Source organism: Anomaloglossus baeobatrachus, chromosome 2, assembly GCF_048569485.1.
Source record: "Anomaloglossus baeobatrachus isolate aAnoBae1 chromosome 2, aAnoBae1.hap1, whole genome shotgun sequence".
NCBI classification, from domain to species: Eukaryota; Metazoa; Chordata; class Amphibia; order Anura; family Aromobatidae; genus Anomaloglossus; species Anomaloglossus baeobatrachus.
In genome coordinates this window covers 443791998-443818851 of record NC_134354.1, presented here as the reverse complement: position 1 = coordinate 443818851, position 26854 = coordinate 443791998, and the positions used below count along the sequence as shown (strand labels likewise).

At 42.6% G+C, this 26854-nt stretch overlaps 1 protein-coding gene across 4 annotated transcripts in view; it reads left to right on the top strand.

The window, feature by feature from the left end:
- SRRM3 (serine/arginine repetitive matrix 3) overlaps positions 1-26854 on the top strand; it is an 800697-nt gene that overhangs the window by 586150 nt on the left and 187693 nt on the right. For all 4 annotated transcript variants that reach the window (XM_075336281.1, XM_075336283.1, XM_075336280.1 and 1 more), the window contains one exon: positions 1591-1671. In XM_075336281.1, the coding sequence (XP_075192396.1) occupies positions 1591-1671 (81 nt within the window). The remainder of the gene's footprint in view (positions 1-1590; positions 1672-26854) is intronic.

The following is a 26854-nucleotide window of genomic DNA, read 5'->3' as shown; positions in this document are numbered from 1 at the left end:
TAAAAACTAACACACTGATCAAACACTGATGAACCACTGATTGTAAAAACTAACACACTGATCAAACACTGATGAACCACTGGCTTTAAAAACTGACACATTGATCAAACACTGATGAACCACTGGTTGTAAAAATGTATGCACTGACTAAACACTGAATAATCACTGATTGTAAAAACTGACACATTGACCAAACACTCATGGTAAAAATTGACATGCTAACTCAACACTAATGAAGCACTGATAGTAAAAGCTGACGCACTGATCAGACACTGATGACCAAAACTGACACACTGACCCAACACTGATGGACAACTGATTGTAATAACTGATGCACTGAGCAAAACTGATGGTAAAAACTGACACACTGATCAAACACTGATGGTAAAAACTGACACACTGATCAAACACTATGGTAAAATCTGGCACACTGACCAAACACTGATGGTAAAAATTAACACACTGACCAAACACTGATGAACCACTGATGGTAAAAACTGACCCACGGATTAGTAAGGGTACCCACACATCAGCGTTTTTCCGCTGCACTCGCAGATCCGGCATAAGGGCAGTACAGTACTTTACAGTTCACTGGCAAGCTCCGGGCACATAGGCTCATGTGACCGGAGCATGTGACAGCATGTGACCGGGGCTTGCCGCACTGTCTGTGAACTGTAAAGTACTGTACTGCCCTTATGCCGGATCTGCGAGTGCAGCAGAAAAACGCTGATGTGTGGGTACCCTAAAAAGGGACAAACTGACCAAACACTGATGGTAAAAACTAAAGCACTGGTCAAACACCAATGGTAAAAATTGAGATGTTACTGATAGTAAAAACTGACACACTGAACAAATAAAGATGAAGCACTGATGGTAAAAGCTGATGCAGTGACCAAGTACTAATAGTATAAACTGACATATTGACCAGACGCTGATGGTAAAAACTGCAGCACTGACCAAGAACTGGTGAAATACTGATGGTAAAAACTGACATTGGCTAAATACTGATGAATCACAAATCCAAAACACTAAATACACTAGAATTGTTTTTTTGCATACGTGAACAAACACAAACATTTGAATGAGGTCTTGGGCCACATTCAGTATTTCGTCAGTATCTTACCTCAGTATTTGTAGCCAAAACCAGGGGTCAGTGAAAAATGCAGAAGTGGTGCCGTGTGTCTATTTTACTTTTTCTCTGATTGTTCCACTCCTGGTTTTGGCTTTCACATACTGAGGTAAAAAAAAACTCACCAAAGACTCGACGTGTGCACGTAGCCTTAAAAATAATGAGGTAAAAATTCACCAAATACTGAATGTGTGCACGTGGCCTTACAAATAGTGAGATAAAACACCAAATACTGAACGTGTACACATGGCAATACAAATACTGAGGTAAAAAGGTCACCAAATTACACAATTTTGAATTAAACTGAATTGCAAAAATGAATTTTTACCCTAAATAAATGCATTTAGATAAAAAAAAAGTCCCCATAGATTGCAAACCCTTTCAGTCAATTATATTTATGTTAAAACTAGAGTAGAAATGTTAAAATAAAACTGCCTAAATATTTCTTTTTTTTGCCCTAGGATGCATAGAAGACTGAGCAGCTCAGGTTCACCTCCTCCGAAAAAAAGAAAGAAGAAGAAATCTGGACATAAAAGAAGCCGGTGAGTCGATTTGCTATCCATCTCCCAGTGCTTGCTATGTGTCTGTACTTAATCAGACTAACCTGCTGGGCCAGAGCCACCAGTAGAAGCTAATGATAAATTGGCAACATTTAGAAGCTATTACGGCTCCTCTGCAATGCAGTAGCCAGATTCTTTCTAATTAGTTTTCTAGATGAATGGAAAGATGCTATCTCTAGACATGAATAAATAGTGCATAGGGATGTCAGTCAATAAATAGTCCTATGCATTCATTCTGCCATGAAATTTAAAACAGTAGGTGAAGATCAGTGCTTGTTCAGCTTTGACCCTTCAGAAAGCTGCAGCTTCCTTCAGAATATTAAAAATCCTGTGTAAATGTATTGACTACATTTCTAAAGTTAGTGATGTAGGATCACTTCTGACTAAGGTCGATTTCACATATATAACATTCAAGATCTGAGTTTGGACCCTGATGTCTAGACTGACCACAGGTCTGTAACGGGGAGCCAGGGGTGCCTCGGGGCTTGTAGTCGTGGCCCTTGCTATCAGGCTTACCCCTGGTTCCGCCGTCACTTTGGGGACAGGAGATGTCATGGTGGGGCAGAGTGTGGTGGTGCAATGGTCGTCCGACGTACAAACACTCTTCAGACGTGTTCCAGTGAAATCAGCAAGCATTTTTTATTGTTCACCGCTTCTTCACACAACTAGCAGATATGCAGTTATAGATGGCTGTACACTGCTTTAGCTGGGGGAAACCTGCCCTTGGCGTCTTCTCCAGTGGGGATGTGCCCGGCTACTCTGCTTCACCCGGCTCCCACTATGGCTACCCACAAACCGGACCCACACCGGTCTGCTTCGCTCTTGAGATTCTGCCCGCTCCTTTACTCTCCGGCTTCTCCTTTATCCAGCTCCCACACTCTGCCCCTCTTCTGCTTCTTCTCTCCCGTCCCACAACCAACTGTCTGCTAGATCTCACATTTTTTCCTCACCACCCTTTGTCTCCCTCCCCTTTAACTTGCCGGCTCCTCCTACCACTTGTTTCTATGAGACAGCCGTCCCATCCGGCCACTAGGGGGTACCCTAACCCAATATACATACAATAAAAACATTTTTATTCAACAGCATCAACATTCCGGGCTCCTTTGTAAGGGGTCTGCCCACCCCCTACATACCTCCCCTCTTAAAGCCTGAGCCTCCCGGCAAGGCACAGCCCTAAAAACACATTTAAAAAACTAAACAAAGTCATTTTAGTAGAACGACAACCATGCGTACCCGAGGGCACCCAACGGGGGTATGCCAGTCCAGCGCCCGGAGTTCCTCCTGGAAGCTCCCGGTCTTAGTCGTGCCCGGAGGCCGTCGGCAGGCACTCCCGGTCTTAGACGTTTAAACAGAAGGAACACACAGCGGCAACATCTTCTTCAATGACGCGGAGGGAGCCACTGGCTCAGTCCAGCAGCAGGCTCTCTCCGGGCTTAACAACTTGAACGGTGATTAACAGTAACTTCTTCCGGTTCCAAAACAACGCCGGTCTTCAAACAAGCCGATCAGGACACTTCACTCCGGGTGCAAAGCCCGTTTCCATTCTGCTCGTTGAGCCCTCACATAGTCCAACAAGGACTGCCCGGGCAGCCGGCGCAATCTCTGGAAGGGCTCATAACCGACGGTGGGCTCCGGTGCCTTGGTCTCCTCAACCCCCGATGGGGGTGACGGGGTCGCTGCACGAGGCGGCGGAGGTATGTCCATGACAATTACCGGATGTGTGGTTATGTTCTGGCTAATAGCCATCACCGCCGGGGTTCCCTTCTCCGGGTCAGCGGTCGGTCCGGGCATCACTTCAGGAGTTACGGCTAAGGTGCGTCTCGGGTAGGAGAGTTCAGCCAGCACTGGTCTTGGCTGCGACCGCCGCCGGTACTGGCATTCCTCCCACTCCAGTTCTTGCTGCCATTGAGCAGCCTCTTGTGAGGTAGGCATCCGGGTTACGCCGACTGCGAAGAGGCCTCGGCATCCCACCTCTCGCATGAACCGGACCTTTTCCCCCGGATATAACGTGTGCAGGCGCTGGGGTAGGCCTTCAACGTCCAGGTTTACTCTGTTATAAAAATAGTCATCGCCGGTTTCTTCATCCTTGATGAAGCCGTAACCCTCCTTCTGATTGAACTTCACCACAATTCCTGTGGTGCATTGCTGCTCGAACTCCTCACTCCAGGACCCAGCCATCATTTCCCGGGCCACGGTCTCGGCAAGCAGTCGCTCCTGTACCGGGTCCGGTTCTGGAGACGGAGACTTCCGTTGAGGTAGGGGTGACGGCTGTACTGGGTCCCAAAAGAAACCCCAGTTGTCCTTTTCCAGCTTCCGGGCAGGTGAATCTTCTGGGGCCTGAACTGGAACAGGTGTCGACAGTCCCACCACTACTGGCGGGGGTGTCTCCAGGTATGGGGATGGGTACGGAGTTCCCAGGATCCGATTCCCCGACGGCAGCTGAGCGGTGTACGTCGCCCGGACCTCAGTCGTGGTCTCTCCGGTCACAGCGTCCCACGTTGTAACCCAGGTCACTTTGGTCGGGCGCTCTTGTCCTCCTGGTACAGCCGGTATGTTGATAGGAAGTGCTTCCGCAGCTGCAGCCGCAGTCTGCTTAGGACGTCCTCGGCCCAGGTTAGTGGCTGCCAGCAAGGCCACCACATCTTGCTGCTGTCTGGAGGTCTCCATCTCGTTAGCAGTCGGCAACTCTGATAATGGCGGCGGGGTCAGTGGAGATGCTGGAGGAAGTGGAGGCGGGCCTATTTTTCCCGCTATAGGGTATACTCCACCCCCAGTCTCACACATCAGGTCGACCCCTCCACGGCGGTTCTTCTTTTTCTCTGGAACACCGCCCACTTCGCATATCTTCATTCGTGCCCTGGGACCGGCACCTCCCCTCTTTGGGCGGAGTACTCCGAACTTCTTTTTCGGCACCGGCCAGCCCCAGGCTCTTGTTTTGGCGCCAACCTTTCGCGCGCTTTCTGCGTCCTTGAAGACGACGGCCATCTTGCCGCCATCTTGTGCCCGGTCCAACGCTGCAGGCACTGCTTCTTCTTCCCACCATGGGATCGGGAATCTTCTCCAATAATCCGGATCCTGTGCCCTAAGCACCAGTTGGTCTCCGTCTTCTTGGGTCGGGACCCCTTGCATATAATCCGGATCCTGCCGACTACGCCACATGTAACGGGGAGCCAGGGGTGCCTCGGGGCTTGTAGTCGTGGCCCTTGCTATCAGGCTTACCCCTGGTTCCGCCGTCACTTTGGGGACAGGAGATGTCATGGTGGGGCAGAGTGTGGTGGTGCAACGGTCGTCCGACGTACAAACACTCTTCAGACGTGTTCCAGTGAAATCAGCAAGCATTTTTTATTGTTCACCGCTTCTTCACACAACCGGCAGATATGCAGTTATAGATGGCTGTACACTGCTTTAGCTGGGGGAAACCTGCCCTTGGCGTCTTCTCCAGTGGGGATGTGCCCGGCTACTCTGCTTCACCCGGCTCCCACTATGGCTACCCACAAACCGGACCCACACCGGTCTGCTTCGCTCTTGAGATTCTGCCCGCTCCTTTACTCTCCGGCTTCTCCTTTATCCAGCTCCCACACTCTGCCCCTCTTCTGCTTCTTCTCTCCCATCCCACAACCAACTGCCTGCTAGATCTCACATTTTTTCCTCACCACCCTTTGTCTCCCTCCCCTTTAACTTGCCGGCTCCTCCTACCACTTGTTTCTATGAGACAGCCGTCCCATCCGGCCACTAGGGGGTACCCTAACCCAATATACATACAATAAAAACATTTTTATTCAACAGCATCAACATTCCGGGCTCCTTTGTAAGGGGTCTGCCCACACCCTACAGGTCTCCTGATTAGAATCAACAGCCTCATATATGCCATATATGCCTATGAGGTCCTTCAGTTCAGTTAAGCAGACGCAGGTCTACTGGTCAGTCTGCAGATCAGTCTGCACACAGGGGTCCATACTTGGATCTTGAATGTTGGACTTGTAAAACCGACCTTATAGTGGTCAATATGCAGCCTAATACCCCTTTCACTGCATCCAAAGCTAACTGCTACTAATTTAAAAGGGAGTTGTGCAGGTGATCTATGCTGCTGCTTACCAGGTGGGGCATCTGTCGAGGCATGTGACCTATATTGAATGATAGGCCATATGCATGAAGCCTTTGTCAACTGTGTTTTTGCAATTGTCCCTCTGGCTTGCAGCAACATCTCCTCCTCATGCCCAATGTTAAATGGAAAGGGTGCTTTACACGTTGCAACATCGCTAGCGATAGCTAGCGATGTCGTGCGCGATAGCACCCGCCCCCGTCGTTCGTGCGACATTTGATGATCGCTGCCGTAGCAAACATTATCGCTATGGCAGCGTCACACGCACATACCTTTGCAGCGACGTTGCTGTGACCGCCGAACAATCCCTCCTTTAAGGGGGAGGTACGTTCGGCGTCATAGCGACGTCACTGCGGCGTCACTAAGCGGCCGGCCAATAGAAGCAGAGGGGCGGAGATGGGCGGCCGAAACATGCCGCCCACCTCCTTCCTTCCTCATTGCCAGTGGATGCAGGTAAGTAGATGTTCGTCGTTCCTGCAGCGTCACACATACCGATGTGTGACGCCACAGGAACGACGAACAACCAGCGGCATGCACCACCAACGATATGAAAAGGAGCGACGTTTCAACGATCAACGATTTTTGCCGTTTTTGTGATCGTTGATCGTCGCTCCATGGTATCACACGCTGCGATGTCGCTAACGGTGCCGGATGTGCGTCACTAACGACATGACCCCGACGATATATCGTTAGCGATGTTGCAGCGTGTAAAGCACCCTGACGAGAGTGGGACTGCACAACCAACAGGTGATCATTGGAATTTTTTTCAAGTTGGACTTGTAGCAATCAGTTGAAGGTTTTAAATAAAAAATTGCAGTTCTAAATCCCTTTCGAACATTAATATTTTGGTGAATATTAGTATTATTTGCATCAGTATTTAATTGAGTAAATACATTTGCATCCAGTCTGGTTATCCATGGCAGCTGGACAAGGCTTCACTTCTTTGGCACGGCCTCCAGGACACCTCTGTCATTTACTAGGCCTGCAACATCATGATGGTGTCTAGTAAACAACAGTCACTCAATATGCCTGGACAAGTATGGCTTCTTGCAGCCATGGAGGACAAGACTGGATGCCAGAACAGGGTGATACAAATCTTTTTGTTCAACTGTTTAACTCTGTATTTAGGACCCATTCTTTGTTTTGGCTTACACACTGTGGCATGTAAAAGTTCGGGCACCCCTGATTGGTCAAAATTACTGTTATTGGGAACAGCTAATCAAATACAAGATGAAATGATCTTTAAAAAGCATAAAGTTAAAGATGACACATTTCCTTTGTATTTTCATCTTTTACATTTGAAAAATTAGAAAAAGGAAAATAGCCAATGCACAAGTTTAAGCACTCTTGGAAATTTGTGTGTTCAGATAACTTTGACCAAGGTTTAGACCTTAATTAGCATTTTACAGTTATGGCCTGTTCACTATCATCATTAAGAAAATGCCAGGTGATGAATATTTCACAGATTTATAAAAACCCAGCCCCCTTTAACCTTGTGCCAAAAAAACAGCAGCAATGGATTCTTCTAAGCAGCTGCCTAGCACTCTGAAAATGGGGAGGCCCACAAGGCAGGAGAAAACTATAAGAAGATAGCAAAGCATTTTGAAGTTGTCCTTTCATCGTTTCGAAATGTAATTAAGAAATGACAGTTAACATGAATAGTGGAGATAAAGGTAAGTTCTGGAAGACCAAGGAAAATCTCTGTGAGAGCTGCTCATAGGATTGCTATAGAGACAAATCAGAACCCCCCGCTTGACTGCAAAAGACCAGGAAGTTTTAGCAGACTCTGGAGATGTGGTAAATTGTTCTACTGTTCTGAGACACCTGCACAAATATGGCCTTCATGGAGTAGTCATCAGAAGAAAATCTCTCCTGCGTCCTTACCTTAAAATTCAGCATCAGAAGTTTTCAAAAGAACATCTAAACAAACTGATGCATTTTGAAAACAAGTCGTGTGGACCAACGAGGTTAAAATTTAACTCTTTGGCTACAGTGATCAATGGTACGTATGTGTGGTGAATAAAGGGCACAGAATTTTAGGAAAAGAAAATCCCAGTAACCATTAAGAATGGGAGTGGATGATCAGTTATGCTTTGGGGTTGTGTTGCAGCCAAAGTCACGGGGAACATTTCATGGGTACAGGGAAGAATGGATTCAGTGAAATTTCAACAAATTCTTGATGCAAACATAACACCGTCTATAAAAAAGCTGAAGTTGAATAGAGGATGGCTTCTACAACTGGATAATGATCCTAAACACATCAAAATCCACAATAAAACTACCTAAAAAAAAAGCAAGCTGAAGGTTTTACAATGGCCTCACAGTCCCCTGATCTAAACATCATTGAAAATCTGTGGCTAGACTTCAAATGAGAAGTGCATGCAAGACGACCCAGGAATCTCACAGAATTGGAAAAATTCTCCAAGGAAGAATGGATGAAAATCCCTCAATCAAGAACTGAAAGGCTCTTGGCTGGCTACAAAAAGCATTTACAAGCTGAGATACTTGTTGAAGGGGGTGCTACTAGGTACTAACCATTCAGGGTGCCCAAACTTTTGCAACTGCCCATTTTCATCTTTTGTTAATTTTCAAATGTAAAAGTGGATTTATTTTTTTTATCTGACATACAAAGGAAATGTGTCATCTTTAACTTTATACCTTTTAGAGATCATTTAATCTTCAACTTGTTTAACTGTTCACAATAACAGTAATTTTGAGAAAGGGTGCCCATACTTTTACATGCAACTATATAATGATGCAAAGTACTGCTGTGTTTAAGTGGCCATTTTGTGTAATTTCTGTATCATATTATCATCCTTTGCATTAGAAAAAGAGCTCCATAAACATGTCCCTATGGCATGATGTCATTTATGTAAATATAATTTATAAATAGGAAGTCATAAATTCCCATATACTAATGCTATACAGCTGACTGCTGTGGTTAGACATTATGGAAAAAATGGCCTTAATTGGGTTTCCAAAGATTGATTCTTGTACTGGAATAGCAGATGGGGGTTATTATTCCAAGACTGGTAATCTTTGTCTTGTGCTTATCACAGAGTATTTATTAGCAATTCCCAGTCTTAGTATAACCAGGGTCCTCAATCACTTTAATTTAGTTTATCCTTCCACAGATATCCGGCTTTAGAACTAACCAACATTTTTAAAATGACTAAAGCACTTAGCTTTTGGCTGCCACAGTATGTTATGTTCTAGCATCCGTCTAACAAGACTGTAATGCAGGGTATGAGCTCATGCTGCAGTCATTACAGATCACTGGACACAGCGAAGGCGCTCGCTGATCCAATACCCCTACTGCCATAGACCTGAACATAACCACAATATTAATATTTACTGCTCAGTCTTCTTGCTGCACATGGAGCATTATTCATGGCATTTTGGACGAGACCAATCAATTCTCTAGACAATCTGATAGTCAGTCTTTTTATATACACTACAGGTAGTAAAATGCATAAAGCAAAAGCTTTTGATAGCCTTCTAACTGAAATCTTGGTAGATATATCTTAGGTTAGGCATAGACTCTGTGATATACAAATATTTATCTCATGCGTCATTTATATACAGTTGAAACCAGAAGTTTACATACACTATCTAAAAAGATACATCTACATGTTTTTCTCACTATTTGACATGAAATCAGAATAAACCTTTCCTGTTTTAGGTCAATTAGGAACCAAAATTATTTATATTTGCCAAATGCCAGAATAATTAGAGAGAGAGAATGTTTTAAGGCATTTTTATTACTTTCTGCAATGTCAAAGGTTTACATCCATTTCATTAGTATTTGGTGCCATTGCCCTTAAACTGTATGACTTGGGTCAAACTTTTTGGATATCCTTCCACAAGCTTCGCACAATAGTTGGTAGGAATTTGGGCTCAATCCTTTTGACAGTACTGGTGTAACTGAGCCATGCTTGTAAGTCGCCTTGCTCACACCTACCTTTTCAGCTTTTCCCATACATTTTCTGTAGAATTGAGATCAGGGTTTTGTGATGGCCATTCCAAAACATTGATTTTGTTATCCTTAAGCCACTTTGTGCCGTGTTTGGCTTTATGCTTCGGGTCATTGTCCATTTGGAAGACCCATTTCTGCCCAAGCTTTAAGTTCCTGGCTGATGTCAGAGATGTTGCTTCAGTATTGCCACAATAATAATAAGTTTTATTCTATAGTGCCAACATATTCCGCAGCGCTTTAAAATTAAGAGGGGACATGTACAGACAATATGAGACAATACAAAATAACAAAATTAAGATACCAGGAGGAGTGAGGGCCCTGCTCATAAGCTTACATGCTATGAGGAAATAGGGGAGACACAAAAGGTGAATGAGCGGGGAGAAAAGCTTGTCATATATGGTCCAGCCATCGATTTAATAGGGTATTCAAAACCAGCTGCATGAACCCGTCGGTGAGAATTTATACAGGTACAGGGGACAAGAACTGGAAGTAAATTTTATGAAGGGTAGAAAGGGACTAGATTAGCCACATAATCTTCTTTCCTCATGATGCCATCTATTTTATGATATGTACCAGTCCCTCCTGCAGCAAAACAACCCCACAACATGATACTGCCACCCTTGTGTTTCACAGTTGGGATGGTGTTCTTAGGCTTCAAAGCTTCTCCCTTTTTCCACCAAACGTAATGAGGGTCATTATGTTCACGCAAATCAATGTTGTCTCCAAAAATTAAGGTCTTTGTTCCTGTGTGCATTTGCAAACATTAATCTGGCTTTTTATGTTTCTTGTGGAGTAATGGCTTCTTCCTGGCAGAGTGGCCTTTCAGCCCATGTTGATACAGTACTCTTTTCACTGTGGATATTGACACAATCTTACCAGCTTTCACTAGCATCTTAACAAGGTCTTTTGCTTTTGTTCTTGGGTTGATATGCACATGTCTGACCAAAGCACGTTCATCTCTGGTACACAGAAGCTGTCTCCTTCCTGGGCGGTATAATGGCTGAATATTTCCATCTTGTTTGTTCTTGCGTATAATTGTTTGTACAGATGAACGAGGCTCCTTCAGATATCTGGAAATTGCACCCAAGGATGAACCAGACTTGTGCAAGTCCACAATTCTCTTTCTGAGATCTTTGCTGATTTCTTTTGACTTTCCCATGATGCTACACAAAGAAGGAGTGTGCTTCAGTTGTCTAATAAAATACATCCATAGGTGTGTCTCTAATTAACTCAGATGTTGCCAATAAACTACCTTCCTGTTATGCACGGTCAAAAGAGCGGCGGCTTTGTGATGTTCTGTTGACAGGTGGGACTGCTGATGTCATACAGAGTGGCACTCTGTTGATGTGACATCAGCAGAAGCAACTGACATCACGTCAATGTCCCAGATATCCTATTTAATAGGTGCCATTGTAATGAGATGTTAGGGTATGGTGGCTGCAAGTGGCAGAATATCACGCCAACACACAATGGCAAATAAGCAGAAATTGTTGCAGTATTGCTGGCAAACTCTTTCTCTCATTCGATCTCTGCAAATATAAATGCTGCATACTGCCAGGTATTTACTTTGTACAATTGTTAGGAAGTGTAATGCATTTGTATGTAGGTATGTTCAGCATTCCATACATTGTATGCTATTTTATTATGTATGCAATGAGACAGACCTGCGTCAAATGTACAACAAATTTGTTTGTAAAGTCACGAGAGATGTTGTACATTGTGAGATCATACCTTGAAAGTACATGGGAGGTGAATGCCAAGAAATACCTTAGCACTGCCGAGGGGCAATCACCCTGAAACAACGTTCCTACAAATTGAGGTTCTGATCTGGCATAAATCCTGTTATATGACAAGGCTCATTAAATGGTCACTTTTGACTTTAAGGCTATGTGCGCACTTTGCATTGAGTTACTTGCAGTTCTAAACGCATCCTCTGGCAGAAATTGTCTTTGTCAAATTTGGTTTTGACCACAAAAACGCTAAAAATACGCTTGCATTTTTATCGCATTTTTACCGTGTTTTACATGCTTTTTCCTTGCTTAAAGTCAGATGGGTTTTGAATACAAATACACTACTAAATAACATTTAAACATTCAAACACTATGAAAAAAATTATAACAAATATCATGAGTAAAATCATACACAAAATAGCTAATTTTATTAAAATTATAACTTTTTTTATACTTATGCATAAAATAACTTTAAATTATGGATTTTCATTAATTTAATTGTCTGACTATGTGTGTGTAAAGGGACATATCATACCCTTATTATAAAGTCAAAAACGCATGCGTTTATTTTGTCAAAAAAGCATGTTTTCTGTATCCAGAAAGCATGATAAACACTGGGATTTTGATTTAGGTTGCATTTTGAAAGTTCTCATTGACTCTAATGTTAGCAAAACGCTGCCAAAATGGCAAAAACAATTGACATGTTGCTTCTTTAAACGCTGAGTTTTTGCCAAATTTTCTGCAACTGAAACGCTGAGTTTTGAACAGCATTGTGCGCCCAAGAAATCACAATTTCCCATAGACTATGCTTGAAAATCAAAACGCATGCATTTAGGCATTAAAACGCTGCAGTTCAAAACGCTGCAGAAACGCATGAAAAAACGCAAAGTGCGCACATAGCCTTAGGATTGCTACTTCTAGAGTATGTCTACTCCTTTCCTGAAGAGACAATTTGCAAGAAAACGTATGAAACATACTACTGGGTAGCAGTTTCAGCACTTGGAGATACTGCTGTTAATGTGCCACAAACATTAGAAAACTGTCAGTCGTACAGTAATTCAGCAGACACTATCTCCCCGTCTCCCTTATACACAGAAATGCTTGGAATATCGTGTCTCAGGAAAAAGTTAGGAAGTAGCCATGTACATTACACTGTAGATTGATCCCGTCTATATTGGTGGGTTTTGCTGATTTATAGTTTAATGTTTACCCTTTAAGCCAGGGGTGGGGAACCTTTTTACTGACAGGGGGCCATTTGTAAATTTTTACGAAGCTTCGAGGGCCGCAAAAAATTATCGATGTGAAAATTACTCAGCTATATTTGATCAAGCAGTTAATTAACTCACCCCTACTGTTGTGGCCAGAGCTGCTTCTCTTTGGTGCGGTGGTTAATTTTCGATGATGTTGATCATGTAAGGCCTCCTTCACACGTCAGTGATTCTGGTATGTTTGTGCGTTTTTTTAAATGTACCAGAATCACTGACATACGCAGACCCATTATAATCAATGGGTCTGCTCACACATCAGTGATTTTTCACTGAACGTGTCTCCATGCAGCGTACACCCGTGGCCGTGATTCTGCACGGAGACAAGTCAGTTTTTTTCTAGCATCACTGATGACCCACGGACCACACTATGGTGTGATCCGTGTGTGATCCGTGAAACACATACCAGAAAATCATGGACTTATTAAATATTTTCAACTTACCTTGCCTGCGATTCGCTGTGCAGCCTCCGCTCTCTGCAGCTCCTGCTTGGCTCATGAATATTCATGAGAGCAGGAAAACCCGACCAGGAAGTAGCTGCTGAGAGCGGTGGGCGGACGCTGCAAAGCTGAGGACTTCAGCACCATGGACAGCAGGAGCGAAGGCAGGTGAGTAATGTCCATATGCAATCACGGATCACGGATTGCACATGGACAACCCACGTGTGCCGTGAATCACGGAACACGGAGGAACATGTGCATGTTTAACACGTCAGTGAAGAACGTCAGTGAAGAACGTCAGTGTTTTTCACTGACGTGTGAAACAGGACCAACTACTTTTGCAGGGTTGTCTCTGTCTGGAGCGCAGTCGACTATTTGTGATAATAAGATTGGTAAATCATATACAGCTCTGGCAAAAATTAAGAAACCACTGCAAAATTGTCAGTTTTTCAGATTTTTCTCTTGGGTATATTTTTTAGTAAAATGTAAACTGTTTATTTGTTTCTAGAAACTGCTGACAACATGTCTCCGAATTTCCAAGCAAACAATTTTGCATTTATTTTCTAAAAATGAGAAATGGTCAAAATAACAAAAAATGTATTGCTTTCAGACCTCAAATAATGCAAAGAAAAGAAGTAATCATTTAGAAACAATAATACTAATAATATTAAAAAATAATGTTAAAAAATGAGTTAAAAAATCAGGAAAAGTTCAGAAAAAAATATTTTGTGGAATAACCATGATTTTTAATCACAGCTTTCATGCATCTTGCAATGCTTTCCATCAGTCTTTCACACTGCTTTTGGGTGACCTTATGCCACTCCTGGCGCAAAAATTTAAGCAGTTCTTTGTTTGATGGCTTGTAACTATCCATCTTCCTCTTGATTACATTCTAGAGGTTTTCAGTGGGGTTCATGTCTAGAGATTGGGCTGGGCATGACAGGGTTTTAATTTTGTGGTCCTTCATCCACACATTGATTGACCTAGCTATGTGGCATGGCGCATTGTCCTGCTGGAAAAACCAGTCCTCAGAGTTGGGGAACATTGTCTGAGCAGAAGGAAGCAACAGTTTTTCCAGGATAACCTTGTATACGACTTGATTCATACGTCCTTCGCAAAGTTTAATCTGCCCGATTCCAGCCTTGCCGAAGCATCCCCAGATCATCACCAATCCTCTACCAAATTTCACAGTGGGTGTAAGACACTGTGGCTTGTACGCCTCTCCAGGACTCTGTCTAACCATAAGACGACCAGGTGTTGGGCAAATCTGACAATTAAACTCATTAGAGAAGATTACCTTACTCTAGAAATTGGGCAGAGATTGGAAAGATTAAACTTTGCGAAGGACGTATGAATCAAGCTGTTTTCCAGTAGGACAATGCGCCATGCCACACAGGTAGGTCAATCAATGTGTGGATGAAGGACCACCACATCAAAACCCTGTCATGGCCAGCCCAATCTCCAGAGCCGAACCCCACTGAAAACCTGAGCACACTGTCACTGACCAATATGAGGACCCAATGGTACGCTCACGCAGTGTTCAGTAGTGAATGCTTCCACGCCAGAGTCACATTTGCAAGTGCGCTAGTTTCACATCACATCACCCGGCATGGCCGCACACTCTCCGGGCAGGAGCATCTCAGCTGCATAGAAATACATGAAGCCAACCCGCTCCTGTCAGGGGAGAGTGCGTCCATGCCAGGTCATGTGATGTGAGACTAGCACAATGAGACTCTGAAATGCGCGTCCTTGCAGCGCACATGAGGATTTAAAGTGCCGGCGGCTGACAAGACGTGGTCGTCGGCCCAAGCACTGCTGAACCAGGATTCTGCCTGGGGGCCGCAGAAAACTTTATCTTCACTTTGCACAATGTCTTTGACAGTTAGTTTGCTTTGAACTATTGGTGAAATGGCTTGCTTTAAGTGGAGATTGCCTCTAACATGCACTTCAAAAATCACCCACCTCCCATTTAAGGCAGACCTTTCCAACCAATAGTGATAGACAGGAATACCAGAAGAATCTGTGCAGCAGAAAGAACACATCTGTGCCATAGCTTGCCAGTAAATTGGAGTGAGTAGGACTTGAGATCAACCTTCTTAAGCTGTCAATATGGGCATGTAGGTAATTGAGAGCTAAACAGAATGATCCCTTGATATCTGTGGTCTGATGTCTTATTCCAGAGAAATCCATGTTTTTTATATGTAAATGAGCTGTTTAAGGTTATAGGCCAGAGACTGATCTGCATGAGAATCTGCCTCCAGAGCTTATTTTAAATAATTAGGGGCACTAACATGTAACTAACACTGAACATTAGAACTTTGTCTCCTTACAAACACGTTAGCAGCTGCAGCTCTCACAGCTCTGCTGTCTGTGAGATGGAAGCTGATGCACTGGTAGGAACCTGAGAATGTGTCAATTATAATCACACACAGCTCTGCAGTGAGATAAGGAGTAGGGATGGGCGAACCTGAACTGTAAAGTTTGGGGTCCGTACCAAACACATAGTGTTCGTGCACACGACCCTGAACACGAGCTTTCTGGGACGTTCTTGTTACAGTTCGTGTTACAGTTCGGGTCCAGGTGCTGTTAAAAAAAAAGCACGTTATTAAAAAAACATGATCATACTTACAGGTCCTGTGACGCGTCCTGCAGACGCTTCTGCTTCCGCGTCCGTCCGATCATTGCTGTTCCCCCCGGTAAGCACCTCTGGCTAAAAGGACCTGCCATGACCGTGGCGTCATACCCATGTGACCACTCACGTGTAAATGCTTTATTACCTCATTGGCTACAAACTGGTCACGTGAAGGTAGGTAATGAAAATCCAGCAACTGCGTTCAGTAAAATAAAAACTTCGACTTTTATTTCAACAAGGTTAAAAGCGATAAAACCAATTCACATGAATGGAAAGGAAGACGCGTTTTGGACAGTGTATGTCCTTAGTCATCTAACATCATGAGTGAACACACAAATGTTTTATAGCCAAAAAGAAACATGTGACAACCAATCACCTGGACAGCTGATTACATTGGTTAAACATGCACCAAGCACAACACATATATGGTATAAAGACTGATTGATCACTATGCAATTTAAACAGAAACCTAGAAGGTCTGAAAAAAAAAAATAAACATTTTTTTTAGAGAACCACAAATGATCAATTTTGATAAATATTATTCAGTTCGTTTCTCAAATTTAACCCAAAGGGCATCCTAGTGCCTAAGTCAAAGATCCATTTTGCCTCTTTTAAATGCAATATAGACACAGGATTTCCTCCTCTCTTGGGTAAAAAATCTGTTCAATAGCATTGACTCTGAAGGAGTCCACATTGCCAGTGTGCACATTGATAAAGTGCTGGGAGGCACCTGATGGATTTCTGCTACTGACATTTTTTATATCATAGAGATGTTCAGAAATCCTGCGTCTTAATGAGCGATTTGTGCTACCTACATATTGTACATCACAGGAGGTGTAGGTAATCAAATAAATTACCCCACTGGATCCACAATTGATAAAGGTTTTAATATTAAATTCTTTTTTTGATGTACAAGAAAAAAATTTTTTTTGTATTGTACATATGTTTGCACAAACCGCATAATTTGTGTCCACACTTGTAGGACCCAGTAGTGGAAAGCCACGTTCTTGCAGTGTTGTTTTTATTCTGAGAAATTTTGTTCAAGTGGTCACTGGGAGACAAAATCGAACCTATGGTGCGGTTTCTTTTGGAAACAAACTTTACACCATCCCCTAGAATATTTTTTACGGTATTATCGATAGTCAAAATGGGCAAGAATTTTTTTACAATATTAACTATAGCAAAATAATCTTTGCTAAATTTAGTAGAAAAGACTATCGAATTGGAGGATGTTTTTTCAGAAAAGTTTTTTTCATCAAATACTGATCTCTGCTTTTTTCATTGGTTTTGTCCATGGCTTTTTTTATAATTGAACTAGAGTAACCTCTGTTTTTGAATCTGCTGGCAATTTGATCACATTCAGCCCCAAAAGCAGCCTCTGATGTACAACAACGTTTAGCTCTAATAAATTCCCCAGTGGGTATATTATTGACAACGTGTTTGGGGTGGCAGCTCTGGGCATGAAGGAGTGAATTGCCAGCAGACAATTTTCTGTAAACCGTACAATCGATTTTTTGAGTAGCAGTATTAGATGAAAAAAACACATCCAAAAAGGAAATTTTATTTGGGTCATGTTCATACGTAAACCTGAGATTATAAGGGTTTTTTCTGATATAGAACATGAAGTTGTCCAAGCAAGGAGTGTCTCCATCCCAGATGATGATGACATCATCTATGTATCTCAAAAAAATAATGATGTTCTTAATAAAGGGATTATTGACAGAAAAAATATATTCTTCTGCCCACCAGGAAAGAAAAATATTTGCAAGTGATGGAGAAAAACGAGCACCCATTGCACAGCCTCTTAGCTGGACATACAATTCACCCAAAAATACAAAAAAATTGTTTTCCAGTAAAAACCTAGTGACTTCCAGTATAAAATACTGAAGGTCATCAGAATAGTTGCTCTATTTGTGTAAAGAATGTTTTAGGGCAAGAATAGCCAGATCGTGTGGAATGGAAGTGTACAGGCTCTGAATATCACAGGTTACCCAGCTATATTGATTCTGCCAGGAAAAATCTGAAAAAACATTAAGAATGTGTTTAGTATCCTGAATATAGCTGGGTGACACATGAGACAGAGCCTGCAACCTGACATCCAACCACTCAGAGAGGTGTTCAAGCAATGAATTGATGCCAGACACAATGGGCCTGAAACTAGGTGGGAACAGACCCTTATGGGTTTTGGGCAGGGCATGGAAGAGTGGTATAGAAGGAAATTCTAGGTTAAGAAACTCAATTTTTTTCTGATTTAATATGCCCAGATGAAAACCCTCCTCCAAAATGCGAACAAGAGCAGATCTAATCACTTCAGTAGGATTATTTGGGATTTTTTTATCTGTAGTATTGTCATTTAACATATTAAGAAGTTCCCTTTCATATAGTCCAATATCTAATACAGTCACTGAACCGCCCTTATCAGAGCCCCTAATGATGATATTGTCATTGTCCCGCAGTTCCTGTAAGGCAGACCTCTCAGCAGCAGATAAATTAGATCTAATATTAACATGAGTTTTAGAAAGTTCAATTAATTCTTTTTCAACTACGTTTTGAAAATCATCCATAGCCTGACATTTGGATTGTATGGGGTAATATTTAGTGTTTGGGACTCTGCTGGAAAAATTACTATTCTGCAGTGTTTGAATAACACCCCCAGAGTCAGAAAAATCACGTAGATGCTGCAGAGAGATCTGTTCTGTAAAGGAAGTGGGGACAAAAGCAACCTCATCATCAACATTGCTAGATGGCAAATCAATATCACTTTCATCAAAAAGATGTTTTTTTACTGTTAACCTGCGAATAAATTTGTTAACATCGAGCAGTGTTTCAAAGACATCAAATCTGGTAGTAGGAACAAAATTAAGTCCTTTACTCAAAACCGCAATGTGGTCATCAGTCAGAATAGTAGCAGACAAATTCAAAACCGTGAGATGTAATTCATTCAATATTTCCCCCGTCTGGTGCGGTGGTGATACATTCCGTCTATAGGCATGTTTACATCCTGCTCTTCGTAGTCATTTCCTTTTCCTTTGGAATTTCTCTGAGGCTTGCTTGGGTAGTTTTTTGAACTACCTGATTGAGGTGCAGATGAATTACCAGCAATAGAAGCATCAGAATCAGATATATCTGTGGTGTAATCTGACGATCTGTTGATGAAAAACTGACTCTGGTACCACTGTCCTTATATTTTTTGTTATTATTATGTTTCAAAATTGATCTGGGTCCAAATGGACGTCTGATCCTGTTAGCAGGCCAATTATATACCTGATTATTCTCAAAGTCCACAGTATCGCGTTTAAATTTTTTCTCTTTGATGGTAGTAATGGCATCCTCCAATTTGGACAAATTCATATTAATTTTACCTTTTAAAGTCCCAAATGTTTCATTTGTAAAAAATTTGGATAAATCAGTCTCTATTTTTTTGATATGATCATCTAGTTCTTTCAATTTAATACTTTCTTTATCCACAATAAGTTGTATCAATTTCAGAGAGCACTCAGATAAAACCGCATCCCAAGATTTTAAAAAATCAGGACCATAATCAGTGGTGGGACATTTTCTGATACGTAACCCTCTAGGAATTATGGAGTTGTCAGAGTATGCCAATAAGGTTTTATGGTCCCACCATACTTTAAGCCGTGTGGTCATTAGTTTCTCCAATTCCCACATGAGGGAGATAAGTTAATTTTGTTGTTCAGGGATATTGCGGTTGTTTTTGCTCAAAAAGATGTTAGCAGCCTTGTCCAGACGACTGCGGTTGTTGACATTGAAAAAATCATCATCAAAGTGCGTTGTCTTGAGTCATGATAATATCTCAATCCAAACCGTATATTCAGTGAAGTTTATATAAATCTCATATCCTCATATATAAACGGTGGAGAGAAGTAGGGGAGCACGAGTAGCCACAATTTCATTACCTACCTACATGCTGTGGATTTGCCTTCCATCCGTGCACCGTCTCAGGATCACATCTTCATATTGGGGTGAGCTGGACTTTTTTGTTCGTAAACTGGTCATGTGAGTATGATGTCATCAAAGGTCCTGGTGTAGCGTGATGTGAGTGTCATCGCATCACGGCGCACAATCTCTCGACGGCAGCGGGTCAGCTGCATGTATTTCCACAGCTGAGGCGCTCCTGTCGGGAGAGTGGGGTGATGCAATGCGAGACGCAAGTGCAATCATCCCCTCACTGTCAGCCTCTGCTTCATCACTCTGTCCAGAGCGATGTAGCAGACCTGACATGGCTCTCTGTGATTCTCACTGTGTATAGACACTGTCTGTGCACAGTGATGAAGCAGAGTTGACTTTGCTCTTTGCTTCTCACTGTGTATAGACTGTGTCTGTACAGAGTGATGAAACTGACTTGCTCTCCCTGTAGATTTCGTCGGACTTAGGATTTTTTTATAAAAAAGTTGGAGTCTCTAAATGTTTTTTTATTTTATTTCTAATAAAAAAAATTCTCTGTGTTGTGTTTTTTTTTACTGTTTCCTAGAAATTCATGGTGGCCATGTCTAATTTGGCGTGACACCATGAATTTCGGGCTTAGTACCATCTGAGAATACAAAGTTGGTATTAACCCCTTTATTACCCAGCGAGTCACCGCCATCACGGCTGCTGGACGAGCCAGGTAAAGCACCTGGAAATAGCGCTAAGAAACAATACGCCATTTCTTGGGAGGGCTGTGGGCTGCCGAGAATCCCAGCCCCCAGCTGCGTGGTTTTACCTGACTGGCGATCAAAATACGGTGGGAGCACAAGCATTTTTTTTTTAATTATTTTTTTAAATTAAAAAAAAATAATGGGCTTCCCTGTATTTTGATTGCCAGCCAAGGTAACGCCAGGCAGATGGGGGTTGCAGCCCATAGCCATCTGCTTTATCTGCGCTGAGAATCAAAAATACCGCTAAGCGCTACATCATTTTTTTAATGATTTATTTTTACAGTACTTTGATTATTTAAATAAATAATTAAAAAAAAATGCGTGGGCTCCCGCTGCATTTTTTGTATTGCTAGCTAAGGGTAATCCAAGCAGCTGCTGGCTGCTAACCCCCACTGCTTGGTGTTACCTTCACTGGCAATGGAAAATCCAGGGAAGCCTTTTTTTTTTTCCTTCTTCTTTAAGTTTTTGGCAAAAAAACTAAAAAACAATTATGTGGGCTTCGCCATACTTTTGTATGCTAGCTAGGTATAGCAGGCAGGTACGGGCTGCCCCCAACCCCCAGCTGCCTATTTGTACCCGGCTTGGAACCAAAAATATAGGGAAGCCCTTTTCTTTAATTATTTCATGAATTTCATGAAATAATTAAAAAAAAACTACATGAGCTTCGCACCATTTTTGTGTCCAGACAGATACAACTAGGCAGCTGGGGATTGGAATCCGCAGCACAGGATGGCCCAAGCTTTCTGGGGCCCCCGCTGCAAATTGCAGTCCACAGCCGCCCTATAAAATGGCGCGTTCATAGAAGCGCCATCTTCTAGTGCTGTACCAACTCTTACAGCGGCCCTGGTGGCGTGTGGCATGCTGGGTAATAAGGGGTTAATACCATCTTTGTTTTACCAGCTAGTACTAAGCCAGAGATTCTTAATGTTAGGCAAGTTTGACCTGGCTTTTAAGAATCTGAAATAAAGGGTTAAAAAAGAGACACCACACAGAGAAAAAATACTTTATTAGAAACAAATACACACTCAGGGACTCCATGTTTATTACTCCCTCTCACCCCTCCACAATCCTGGTCTTCTGTCTTCTTCCTCCTTCTACCCATGCAGCTCTGCTATATCAGACAGCACAGGGGTGGAAGAACCCTTCTGCTCCCACGTGCTGTGTAATCACTCAATGAGTGAGCAGAAGCTGCGGGTTGGTCAGCGGTCACGTCACCGTTGCCACCGTTGCTATAGTAACCTGATGGGCGGGTTACTATAGCAACAGTGATCTCCGATCACCTGATTCCCGACACCGCGATTCACCGGCTGTGGCAGGCAATCCTTGCATGTGAGCTGACTCTGTAATGAGTGCCGACATGCAGGGACAGGGAGCCAAGTATGTGCCCCAGCATCTCTCCGGCACACGTCACTCGCCGAGTATACAGAGTACTGAGATGCTTGGGTGAGCACCGCATACCGGCGAGATGCACTGACAGGACCTAGCATGACGTCATAGCCACGTGACCAGTCTTTTGCCAATGAGATAATACAAAATTCACATGTTACTGGTTGCATCCTATGACGTCACGGAAGGTCCTTTGATTTCCGGGCGGCACAGCGATGATCATACTCGGAAGGAGAAGTGGCGGGAGACAGAGTGCAGGAGGCGTTTCGGGACCTGTAAGTATAATGACAATGTTTATTATTAACTGTATTCTTTATTCTACTGCCCCCCCATCGCCCCATCTCATAACTGTAAAGCCCAAGTTCGGGGTTTGGACGCAAGTTCGCGTTATATCAGAACCCGAACGCAAACTTTACAAAACGTCTGGGCGAGTCTCCCGAACACCAAACATCACCCATCCCTAATCAGGAGAGCAGAGCAGCGGCCATGACATATCACTCCTGTAAGGCTATATTCATACACTGCATCTTTTTTCTGAGTGCATCTTGACTGCATCTTTTTCCTGTGGTCTCAGAAAATGCAGCTTGTGGCACAAAAAACGCGTGACATTTTGCCTCATTTTTCTTCATGCGTTTTTTAAAACAGAAACAATGATAGGATAGAATAATTGAAAGATAGATAGATAGATAGATAGATAGAGAATAGATAGATAGAGAGTAGTTGGATAGATATATACAGTTAGGTTCAGAAATATTTGGACAGTGACACAATTTTCGCGAGTTGGGCTCTGCATGCCACCACATTGGATTTGAAATGAAACCTCTACAACAGAATTCAAGTGCAGATTGTAACGTTTAATTTGAAGGTTTGAACAAAAATATCTGATAGAAATTGTAGGAATTGTACACATTTCTTTACAAACACTCCACATTTTAGGAGGTCAAAAGTAATTGGACAAATAAACCAAACCCAAACAAAATATTTTTATTTTCAATATTTTGTTGCGAATCCTTTGGAGGCAATCACTGCCTTAAGTCTGGAACCCATGGACATCATCAAACGCTGGGTTTCCTCCTTCTTAATGCTTTGCCAGGCTTTTACAGCCGAAGCCTTCAGGTCTTGCTTGTTTGTGGGTCTTTCCGTCTTAAGTCTGGATTTGAGCAAGTGAAATGCATGCTCAATTGGGTTAAGATCTGGTGGTTGACTTGGCCATTGCAGAATGTTCCACTTTTTTGCACTCATGAACTCCTGGGTAGCTTTGGCTGTATGCTTGGGGTCATTGTCCATCTGTACTATGAAGCGCCGTCCGATCAACTTTGCGGCATTTGGCTGAATCTGGGCTGAAAGTATATCCCGGTACACTTCAGAATTCATCCGGCTACTCTTGTCTGCTGTTATGACATCAATAAACACAAGTGACCCTGTGCCATTGAAAGCCATGCATGCCCATGCCATCACGTTGCCTCCACCATGTTTTACAGAGGATGTGGTGTGCCTTGGATCATGTGCCGTTCCCTTTCTTCTCCAAACTTTTTTCTTCCCATCATTCTGGTTCAGGTTGATCTTTTGTCTCATCTTTCCATAGAATACTTTTCCAGAACTGAGCTGGCTTCATGAGGTGTTTTTCAGCAAATTTAACTCTGGCCTGTCTATTTTTGGAATTGATGAATGGTTTGCATCTAGATGTGAACCTTTTGTATTTACTTTCATGGAGTCTTCTCTTTACTGTTGACTTAGAGATAGATACACCTACTTCACTGAGAGTGTTCTGGACTTCAGTTGATGTTGTGAACGGGTTCTTCTTCACAAAAGAAAGTATGCGGCGATCATCCACCACTGTTGTCATCCGTGGACGCCCAGGCCTTTTTGAGTTCCCAAGCTCACCAGTCAATTCCTTTTTTCTCAGAATGTACCCGACTGTTGATTTTGCTACTCCAAGCATGTCTGCTATCTCTCTGATGGATTTTTTTTTATTTTTCAGCCTCAGGATGTTCTGCTTCACCTCAATTGAGAGTTCCTTAGACCGCATGTTGTCTGGTCACAGCAACAGCTTCCAAATGCAAAACCACACACCTGTAATCAACCCCAGACCTTTTAAATACTTCATTGATTACAGGTTAACGAGGGAGACGCCTTCAGAGTTAATTGCAGCCCTTAGAGTCCCTTGTCCAATTACTTTTGGTCCCGTGAAAAAGAGGAGGCTATGCATTACAGAGCTATGATTCCTAAACCCTTTCTCCGATTTGGATGTGAAAACTCTCATATTGCAGCTGGGAGTGTGCACTTTCAGCCCATATTATATATATAATTGTATTTCTGAACATGTTTTTGTAAACAGCTAAAATAACAAAACTTGTGTCACTGTCCAAATATTTCTGGACCTAACTGTAAGTAGATAATAGATATATAATAGATAAATAATAGAACATATAGAATAGATACAGTAATAAGAAAGAACAGATAGAAAGAAATAACAGAATATCTTGATAGAGGGATAGCTAGTTTGGCCAGCTGTTTTCTATTTTTTTTTCTTTCTGTTAAAAAAATGACGTGGCGTCCCCCACATTTTCCACATCCAGCACAGGAACAGCAGCAGCTGCAGGCTGCAACCCATAGCTGTCTGCTGTACCTTGGCTGGTTACGAAAAATAGAGGGGATCCCACGTATTTTTTTAAATTATTTGATTTATTTAAAAACAAATAAAAAATGACGTGGGGTCCCCCATTTTTTTTAAAACCAGCCAAGGTACAGCAGACAACTGGGGGCTGATAATATTATGGTGGGATAGGCAATCATTATTTTGCCCTTTCCAGCCCAACAATTGCAGTTCACAGCCGCCGCAGAAGTGGGTCATCCATAAGATACACCTATTCTGGTGCTGGGCCTGGCTCTTCCTGTTGCCCTGGTACAGTGGCAATTGGGGTAATAAGTAGTTAATAACAGCTCACAGCTGCTACTAAGCCATAGCTTAGTGAGATAGACAAAGAGCCTCATAACCGGTATGAATATATATAACCATCAAAGACCTCCTCAAGTGAGGGGCCCTGTTGTAGACACCTACTCCATAGAATGCATGAAAAATAACAGAGGAAAAGGAGTATGTACGATGCAAAATGATAACAGTTTTATTCAATTACATGATTAAAAATGACACACAAACAATCAGGGCCATGATATAAAAAGGGTTAAAACCACATGGAAGGGTAATAATTCTGGGGGACTCAAAGTGCCCTGAAAAACACTTAATGTGGGATTTACAAAAAGGATAAGAAACCCATGGTAGGTAAGAGACATTCAGAGATATTCAGTATAGTAAATCACAATGCAATGCAAAGGAAATTAGCTATAGCTTAGTGATGGCAGGTGTCTATGAGACACCCTCATCACTAATCTATAAGTGAAAGTAAATAAACGCAAACACCCAAAAAATCCTTTATTTGAAATAAAAGACAAAAAAATCACCCTCTTTCACCACTTTATTAACCCCCCAAACACCCCTCCAGGTCGGAGGCAATCCACATGAGGCCCATGACGCTTCCAGCACTGCTACATATCTGAAGCTCACAGCGAGCACCATAGAACAAGACTGCCCACTGTGAGTTCCACACAGCAACTGAAGTGAGCCGCGCAATAAGCGGTGATGACACTCAGGTTACCCACGCCCACAGTTGGAGTCCTCCACCTGTGACAGCAAATCACTCGAGTGACTGAAGTGAGCCGTACGATCAGCCTGATGTCATTCAAGTAATTTGCTGTTACAGGTGGAGGCCGTGGCCACGCTGTGGCCGCGGCTAACCTGAGTGACGTCACCGCTGAGCGTGCGGCTCACTTCAGTTGTGGCCTGAACTTCACAGTGGGCACTCTAGTACTATTTAATTCTCTGTGAGCTTCAGATATGTAGCATTGCTGGAAGCATCGTGGGACCTCGTGTGGATTACGTTGGACCTGGAGTGTTGTGTTGGGGTTAATAAAGTGGTGAAAGAGGATGCTTTTTTGTCTTTTAGTCCAAATAAAGCATTATGTTGGTGTTTGTGTTTATTTGATTTCACTTACAGATTAGTGATGGAGGGTGTCTCGGGTAGACACCTGCCATTACGAAGAAACCTCGACTTCAATATCGTCATAAGAAGCGTTGCCTTGAGTTTGCAAAAAAAGTACGAAAAGTGGACAGTAGAAGATTGGAAATGGGTGATTTCCTTGAATGAGACAAAACTCAATAGACTAGGCTTTGATGGGAGCAAATGGGTCTGGAAGAAACAAGGGAAAAAGGGGCTTATGGATTGAGAAGTTGAATGAACTATCAAATTCGCTGGAAGAAGCCTGATGATATGAGGTTGTTTCACAGCGAAAGGTGTTCAATACTTGACCAGGATCGCTGGTGGTCTCAATGCTTACGTATATGTGAGTATCCTACAAGGCGAGTTACTTCGTGCATTCAAGTACTATGGATATGAAAGGATGACATAGTGTTCCAGCTGGACAATGACCCAAAGCATACGTTGAGAGTGGCTAATATATGGTTCAATGACAATGAAGTAGAGGTGCTGGGTTGGCCCCCACAGTCCCTAGACCTCAACCAAATTGAACACTTCTGGGTATAGTTGACGAAAAAGCTGCATACATCCCAAGTGAGTCGACCAGTATGCACGAACATTGTGAACGTGTAGAAGAGACCAGGGATCAGATTTTGGTAAACACATGTTTAAATCTGATCAAAGAGAATGCCCAGAAGGATTTAGGCAGTGTTGAAAGCCAAAGGTGGATTTACAAAATACTAATAAAAGAATAAAAATTTAATTTTTGATTTTTAGGAGCAAAACAGTAACAATGCAGTGGCATGACAAGAATCTGCATAACTAATCATATGGTCAATAGTTGCAAGTCAAATTTATGTATGAGATGGCCAAGATGATTGTCTTTAAAATGAAGTTAGTCTCCTGTTCGAAGCTGTAGTAGATGGGGAATTATGGACCCTG